Source organism: Perissodus microlepis, chromosome 3 (genome assembly GCF_051167445.1).
Source record: "Perissodus microlepis isolate ML-2025 ecotype Zambia chromosome 3, ASM5116744v1, whole genome shotgun sequence".
Taxonomy (NCBI): Eukaryota; Metazoa; Chordata; class Actinopteri; order Cichliformes; family Cichlidae; genus Perissodus; species Perissodus microlepis.
The window spans coordinates 14,694,761-14,703,916 of record NC_140463.1 but is presented as its reverse complement, the minus strand read 5'-3'; the positions used below and the strand labels follow the sequence as shown (position 1 = coordinate 14,703,916).

At 36.4% G+C, this 9,156-nt stretch overlaps 1 protein-coding gene across 1 annotated transcript; it reads left to right on the top strand.

Moving 5' to 3' along the window:
- The first annotated feature begins 5,678 nt into the window (after positions 1–5,678).
- On the top strand, positions 5,679–6,542 carry LOC146390092 (uncharacterized). The gene has a single exon (XM_084920393.1). The coding sequence runs from the start codon at positions 5,679–5,681 to the stop codon at positions 6,540–6,542; it is 864 nt and encodes a 287-aa protein (XP_084776519.1).
- The last annotated feature ends 2,614 nt before the right edge of the window (positions 6,543–9,156 follow it).

Below are 9,156 nucleotides of genomic sequence, written 5' to 3'. Positions count from 1 at the left end.
TATGGCTTATTTAGTGAGTCAAAAATACACAAAATTGACAGTAGAGATTAACATTTTACAGTTTAGATTTTACTTTAGGTGGCACCATCTTGGACCTCTAACTCAGGGTATGTTGGCTGGCTCCAACCTTCCGTGTGGGAAATGTGATGTAATAGGGCATTCCACGTGATTAGCAGTAATCGGCAGCTAGGAAAATTGATTGATGATATTATTGTGTCTGTTTTGGGTTGGGGGCTAATTAAACTAATTAAAAACTCTAATTTAAATTGATTTTATCTTATGTTTGTCTAAGACTGATTTTTTTTTTTTAAATCTAGCATTGTAGACAGATGTGGGTGTACAGGAGATTCTCATAGCAGCAAATATACTAAATCACAAGAAGATCTGAATACTGTAATTAAATAGTGTCTGTGTTATTGGTACTGTTCTGTAACGTGTAGTATAATAAATTGTTGTAATTATATTTTGGAGAAATAATGTGATTGCATGTATGAATAACTTAACAAAAGAAGATGAGTATTGTAAACAGTCTGTGTGTTATCACATGAAATATGCCTTTTAAATAAACTTGGTTTTATCGCGTGAAACTTGGTGATTAAACACACCTGCTTCTGTCCCATGTCAGCAAGAGAGCAAAATATTTGCCCGTTGAAATTCACCATGAAAGTATCCAAAAATCATTGCCAGTTTTGCATGAACTCATGCCTGCCCATCACATGCTCTGCAAATAAGGACATGTCATAAATTCAAATAAAGTGCAAATCCAAACTATGGGCAGAAATCTGTGGCATCAGAAACTGAATTTGAATAACTTAAATTCAAATTTAAATTGCTAGGATTGAATCTGAATTGTAACTTGAATAAATGCTTTTACAAACTGAATATGAATTAGCCTAATTTGAAATTCTATTTATTGGTTTGAAAATGATCATCACTAAATTGAAATTGAATTTTATATTTTGAAAATGAATTCATTTGCTTTGAAACTGTATTTTATCCTTTAAAAATTTAGCTCTCAAATAATTTCAGATTCACTTCTCACCATTCAGTTTCAGTTCTACAATTCAGTTTTTTGGGACTTACATCCGGTTCCGGTTCAAGCGCAGATTAATAGAACTACGTTTTACTAGCGGACCGAAAGTGTTACTGACGGGAATCTACAGCATCTTGAGCTGAATTAAGACTTCAGAAGTCATTCGTCATGTCGAATGAGCAGCGGATAAACTCTCAGGTTGGTAATAAATGTATTACATGTATAAGAACAAGCGTCATGTTAACAAATGTTAAATCAAACTCAAAGTACTTCCATTATTTAAACTATGCACGGTCATATGCTCTCCTGCGCTTGTTATACTATCCATTTGATCTGCACATAGCTGTTGCCATGAACGTTGCACTCGCTTATGTCATTGTCATGAGACACTCTCGCAACAAATCACGGTTTAGTAAACGCAGTAACGCAGCGTTCTTATGGGAAAGTAACAGAATCTAATAACCTTTTTGCAATAGTAATTCCTTACTTTAGTCATTACTTGAAAAAAGTAATCGGATTACAGTAATGCGTTACTACCCATCTCTGCTGGCAAAACCATTTACTTACTTATCAGTCGCAGCAGCATAGGATGAAATAACTCTTGGCCACAGTCCGTAATCTTATAGTCCATAGTTTTTTGTCCCTATAGATCCTGTCCAGTTTAATTTAGGTTTACTCTTAAAAGAGAGCAGAGATTCACCTTAAGGTTAATTTAATAGTTTGTGACACTAAACTCATGTGTTTTTTGTTTTTCTTTTCAAATCTTTTACACGGGACCACCTGCAGAAACATGCAAAGCATGAATTGATGAGTTGTTTTAGAATTTGTTGACAAAAAGAAACAAGAACAATGAAAAAGACTCAGAGAAACACTGGAGTTACAGTACTAGAATAACAAAAATTATCACTCCTTTAAAATTTGTTTTAATCTCACTATCCCTTTTCTTTGTCTCCTCCTTGTGTTATTTGTCTCTCTAACAGCAGATATGTCTGTTAACTCTTCATCCGCCTACAACAATGTTCTGGGTGGCCAATGCTCGACGGTTCGTTTTTGTATGAACATTGGCTTCACTTCGTTGAGAATCACCCTCATCCTCCCTCTCTGCACCTTGGTCCTCTGCCTGGCTCACCAAAGATGGAGGCAGCAGCGCTCCTTTAAAACAGCAAGTCACGCCGACATCATCACTTATCACATGGTTGTCATCGAGCTGATGTGGGTCTTGGGCAGTTTCTTCTATTTATATGCCACACACACTAATCACTCATTAATGGCAGTGACAGGAGTATATGTTCGTTACGTCACTTTCGATGCAGAGATATTCTTACACATCCTGACCTGTGTAGAGCATTACCTGGCTGTTGTTCACCCCATCACCTACCTGAGTCTAAGAACTGCCCGTGGGGTCAAGATGAGAAACATCAGCTTTGGACTGACCTTAGTTAGAGCTCTTTGTATCCGTAATTACGTCGCCATTCAGCTGTTCTGTACTTTGGTTTTGTCAATAATAATCATATCTTTCTGCAGCCTGTCTGTTCTCTATGCTTTGATTCGTTCAGGGCCAGGAGACAGAGTCAGAGAAAAGGAGTTGGTCAACCACACAAAGCAGAGAGCTTTCTACACCATCACAGCTATATTAGGCATGTTCTGGTTGTGGTTTGTAGGGCTGCTTGTTAGCATCACGATGAACCAACACCCTGAGCTGAATCGCACTATCAAGTGTGTGGTCGATATGAGTGTAAGCTGGTTCAACTTACCAAGTCATTTGATTTTGCCTCTCCTTTATCTACACAGGGCAGGAAAACTCACATGTTGCTTTTATAAAAATAAGTGAATGCGAGGGTTAACTTGAGGATGATAGATTGCATATGCACTACTATGGTGGTGGTCAGAGGGCCCGGTGGCGCCTCTGTCAGTGCGCCCCAGGGCAGCTGTGGCTACAATGTAGCAGTGTGTGTGTGTGAACGTGTGTGGATGACTGAATGTAGTGTAAAGCGCTTTGGGGTCCTTAGGCACTAAGTAAAGTGCTATACAAATACAGGCCATTTACTATTTACCATACTATAGTCTTACATATTTAAAAATATAGATTTTCGCATGAAAAAATTTGTTATCAGCAGCAATTGCATCTGTATTTTTCCACTTTATTTCTTTTTTTGGATGGTGAAACTGATTCATTATTTAATGGTGGTGTGGAAGAAGGGGGACGGAGTGTCATGGTCCGGAGTCTGTGGACTCAGTGTTTATGTTTAAGTTTATTAATCTTCTGTGGTTTTGTTTATTTTGGGTTGTTTTTTATGATTATCCCTAGAGTTTCATGTCCTTTGTACTCTCCTGATCCACGTTTCACGTTCCTTTGATCTGTCTCCCCAGTCTGTGTTAAGTTTGCATGTGTAGAGTTCAGTCGTGTGTGTTTCAGTCCGTCTCTCTTGTCAGTGTTTCTAGTTTCACTTCCTTTTGTCTCGTTATGTCCAATTATTCCCAGTTGTGTCTCCCTCCTGTCTCCCATTCCCTGATTGCCCTATGTGTATTTAAGCCCTGTGTTTTCTGATGTGCGTTGCTGGTTCGTCTGTATCGATCCCTTGCATCTCTGTTTGTGTCTCAAGGTATCAGGTTTGTTTTCTTCGTAGTGTTCCCAGTCTAGGTTTAGTAAGTTCTGTTCTCGCCACCCTTGCCTTTTGTTGTATCTCATCCTCCTCAGTAAAGCTCACTCACATCAGCAGTGCCTGCATCTTGGGTCCTTTAATAATTCCTACATGGCTTGCCTCGCAAACCGTGACAAGGAGGTTACTTTTTCACATAGGACATAGGTTTGATTAGCATTTAATAAATGAAGTCATCATTTAAAAACTCTAAGTTATATGTATTCAGCTTTTTTTTTGTCTGAGACACATACTTGTTTATTTTAGGCAAACGAGTTCTGGCGCTGTAGGCTCTGACAGTAGTTGCATCGTCACATAAAAGTCACATTTTTTATTATACTCTGTTAATGATGGGTAAACATATTTAGAATGACAAGAAGATTTGAATACTGTATTCAGATCATGTCTGTATAATGTTTACATGCTTAGAAAAATACATTGTTGCAATTATATCCTTGACAAATTAATGTGATTAAATGTATGATTAACTGAACCAGAAACGATGTATATTATAAATAGTCAGTCTGCTGTTATCACATGAATATGCCCTTTAAATAAACTTGTTTTTATCGCGTGAAACTTGGTGATTAAACACACCTTTTTCATGTCAGCAAGAGAGCAAATATTTGCCTGTTGAAATTTACCGTGAAAGTATCCAAAAATCTTTGCCAGTTTTGCATTAACTCATCCCTGCTCATCACATGCTCTGCAAATAAGGACATGTCATAAATTCAAATAAAGTCCAAGCCACTCAGTAAGTTCTCAGAGTCAGGAGAAAATCCATCAGAGAAACGTCAACACGAAACAATTCTTCTAACAAGGTATAGTATTTTTAAAGGCATGTTTCTCCTTGAATTTTTAAGTTGTTAATTTTACTGATGCTGTTGAAAGGACTACAAACGTATCAGCGCTTACAAATTTTCAGATACTTTTAAACGTTTTTTATATTTTTTGTTTAATTGACAAAACTCACTCATTCCTACCAAAAAGTGCTTAGTATAATGAAGTGATAAGTAAGATGTAAGTATAATTCAGTGATACTGCTTCCAGTATAATCGTCAGTCACGGTCGTTGTGTCCTTGGGCAAGACACTTCACCTACCGCCTACTGGTGTTGGCCAGAGGGGTCGATGGCACAATATGGCAGCCTCGCCTCTGTCAGTCTGCCCCAGGGCAGCTGTGGCTACAACTGTAGCTGCCTCCACCAGTGTGTGAATGTGAGAGTGAATGAATAGTGGAATTGTAAAGCGCTTTATATATTGCACAATTGTTGTGTTCATTGTTGTGCAATCTAATAAACTTTTATTTGTGAATTAGATTTAAATTAATTAGATACAATTTTTGGAACACAATGAAATAACATTCACTAATTTTAAAACATAGTCAAATATTAGTTATATTAATGGTTTTCATGGATCATTGCAAATCAGTATTTTGGTCGAATATGAAGGTAAAACAAACACAACATGTATACAACAAGTAAGTATAACGCAAAAGCAAAAAAAACTGTTATCATAGATAATTTTTAACCATCGAGCATTTCACCTCTAGATGTGTTGAGTTTTGACGCAGCATTTTGCTTTTTGTATTATAACTTCTTTTTTTCTTTTAGTGTTGTTACTATTAAGGATATCAAATGATTGGTTTCCTTATATTTAAGTTTGCAGGATTTTTAGGGGTAGTTATCTAAAATAAACCAACCCCTAACTTTGATTTCTCACCTGTCCGTCTTTATCAGTTAACATGAGATTAAAAATGAAACTGAACTAATGTGTGGTTGCTTTTTTTGTTTTCATTCTTTTGTTTTTAAATACAGTGCCATGATATATTGCTGGATTTCTTGTATGCTGCAGTTGCTTAAATTTACTGTAAATGACTGAAAAGAGACTGAAACACATGTAAGATGTGTTTCAGTCTCTTTTCACTTTCTCTTTTGTCTCGTTTTTGTTCACACACTTACTCTCTTATTACTTTTATCTCCTACGACTTTCAACGTATACAGCGGAAATGTTTTCCAACTCCTCCAATGTCACCTCCAACAATCTTCTGGTCTACAACTGCACCACATTCATTTTTTACTCCAAAACTATCGTCTCTGCATTGAGAATCATCCTCCTCTTCCCTCTGTGCAGCCTTGTCCTTTATCTTGGTCGCCAACAATGGCAGCAGAAGCGCTCCTTCAACACAGCAAGCCACTCTGACATCTTCACCTACCATGTGGCTGCCATGGAGCTGATTTGGGTTTTGGGGATTTTTATCCAGTATGGTGGCATATACACGTCTCAGACAGTGATTCAAACAGTGGGGTCTTTTGCTTGTTGGTTTACGTACTATGGAGAGATTATTTTACATGTCCTGACCTGTGTAGACCGTTACTTGGCTGTTGTTCACCCCATCATTTACCTGGGATTAAGAAATGCCCGTGGGGCCAGGATCAGAAACATTACCACTGGTTGTTCTTGGATTCTTTGTTTTGGACTTGAAGCTATATATACAATTAACAATAGCATCATAATGTTGTTTTGCTTTTTAGTTTTGTGTTTACTACTCATATCTTTCTGCAGTCTCTCTGTACTCTGGGTTCTGATTCGCCCAGGGCCAGGTCAGCAACATGGAGAAAAGGAGAAGCATAACCAGTCAAAGGTTAAAGCTTTCTACAACATTACAGCTATCACCTGTGTTGTTTGGTTGTGGTTTCTGGGGATCTTTGGTTATACAGCTATGAACAACTCACCTTTGCTAAGCAGCACTGTAAGGTGTGCAGTGCAAATGAGTACAGTCTGGTTTAATCTGCGCAGCAGTTTGGTCTTACCTCTGCTGTATCTGCACAAGATAGGAAAACTCTCATGTTGCTTGTATAACAATGAATAAAGGTGTAAAGGCGTTAATGAGAATATCAGAACATCATTTATTGCTTATTTTTGCTTCTTGTACAAAAAAAATATTCTTTTATTTTTTAATATCACATTTTCACTTGAAGGCAAAAATAAAATAAATGGGAATTAACAGTGGTGAATGAGTAATTGTACCACTTTGAAAATTCATACTAAATCACAAATAATTCACAAGATACGGTTAAACTAGTTCATGTGTCAGTCTGTCTTTTCACATCCCCCTTCCTCCTCCTTATTTTTGGGGATATTGTCCCCTACTTGTTTAATGTTGAATTTGAGCTGCTTGATAGTCCTGGGTGTCATAGTTCTCTTTACATGATGTGCCACATGTTTTCAGTTGGTAAAAGGTCTGGACTACAGGCAGGACTGTCCAGCACCCAAATTCTTCTCCTGTGATGCCAGGCTATTATATATGACAGTATACAGTTTAGGCATCATCTGGGAGCATATGATGCTCTAAAATCTATAAGGATTCTTCAGCAATGATGGTGCCTTTCCAGATGTCCAAGATGTAGTTTCTATGTATTCCCATACCTTTAGTGTTTTTTAAGTACTGAAAAACACCTTTTTCAAGGTGCACTCTTTATACCCAGTCATGACCTGCAAAATGTTTCATTAGCTGTTTTTGTTATTACCACTTACCTTCCCAGCCTTTTGTTGTCCCCATCCCAAGTTTTATAAAACATGTAACTGCCCTCAAACTGAAAATGATGTAATAACTTAAAACCAACAATTCATTTCCTCAATTGAAACATTTTATGTATGTTTTCTGTGTTCTAATGTTAATAAGTTATGGGTTTATGAGATGTGCAAATCATTGCATTTTGCTTTTATCCATATTTTACACAGCATCACAACAGTTTTTGAATTGGAGTTGTACTTACAAAAGAGACACCTTTTTATTCTGTGCTGGTTTGTTCAAAAGTATATACAACTGCAACCATGACCTTAGTAGCTCTGCAATGATACTAACCTTAAGTTTTGGAGAAAAGAAAACAGAATATTTTATTTTGATAGCAAGAAATTAGGCTTGAGGAGTTTACGAATGGTGACTGAAACTTCTGGTATTTAGTCAGCTTTTAGATAGTTGTTGTATATTGTATACATTGTTGGTATAAGATGAAACTGATTGACTCTTGCTATGTGATAGCAATGGTGTCAGGTAAACCTGCCCAGGAATTATATATCTTAATTTATCTTCTGTTAACTTACAGAACACATTTTAAATGGCCCATATACTGACACCTTGTATGTCAGTTGACTGGTTATGAGTCCGTTCAACAGTCACATGCCAAAGGGCAGGTATAACTAAGTTATAGCTAAATGGACACTTTTTTTTAGTAAAATGTCGAAACTCAGTAGAAGAAAAAATATGGATCTGAATAACATCCAGAAATCTCTTTAACAAAAATTATCTTGAAATTGAATTGAATTGAATTGAATGGAATTGGATCTGCAGTCTGGGAAAATCCAGGCAACAGGTCTAATTATATTTGTCTTACCATCCAGCGACATTCAACATTGTAGTAGCTGAGATATGTAAACTATATAAACTATAATATAAACATATAAATATAAACCTTTTTATCCAATAGTGATTTATAGCACAGATTTTGCTTCATGTAGAAATGTTTGGGTTATAAAGTCTTACCCAGAATTTTAACAGGTGTTGAGGTGTTGTAATGTGTAATAGGTTATTTTTAAAGATGGTAGTGGTTTAATGATCACAGTAGAATCTGTAGATGGACGTCTTCTGTCTCCATAGAATTTGTAGGATAATAATTGTATTTATTTAGATATGTTGTGTATTTAATAAGATAAGATAGCTTTCATTTAATTTTAGTGTTTCTTAATCCTTCAGCTCTTTAATAGATGCTATATTGGTTGAATTCCAATCAGATTTCAATAGTGTGTTTAAGTGGTGTCTGTGTAAAATCGACGTAATGTGTATTCTATGAATCAAATAGATTTTTTTCCAACTGTCTGATTAAATATAGTTTTGTGTGACATGTCTTTAGAATCTGTAGATGGACCTCTTCTGTCACACATGTCAGCAGAAAATCAAATCAAATATAAGAGCAGGAATGTGAGAATTTTAAGAATAAATAATATGTGCAAATATAAGATTGAATGTACGTTTCTAGATATGTATATATTTCTACGTGTTTTTCCATACATATAAATGTATATAAAATAAAATATACAGAGGTCAGCAGTTGAATATTGTGCAAATGAAATGTTATACAAGTAGAGTATGGAGTGCATAATGTCAAAGTGAAAGTGAGGTGTCTATGAAGTGTTCAGCAGTCTGTTGGCCAGATGGACCAAAGAGAGAGATTCAACACAGACACTCAAGATACATGAAGTGTATCACTAGAGATAATGCTTGTGAACATGTACAGGTTATGTCATGAACAAATTAGCCAGCAGCAGGGGTGAGGTTACTGGTCCCTATATACTCGGGGACCAGAAGACACTCCAGCACTTTGTTTCCTCTGCTTTTTTCTGCCTGTCTCTGGTTTTGCTTTAGTTTCCTTTCCTATGTATCGTCTTGCTATTCTCTGTATGTACTTTCTTGCTATTCATATGAT

Excerpts from the sequence above, each read along its gene's own strand:
- LOC146390092 (XM_084920393.1), top strand. The coding sequence starts at position 5,679 with ATGTTTTCCAACTCCTCCAATGTCACCTCCAACAATCTTCTGGTCTAC.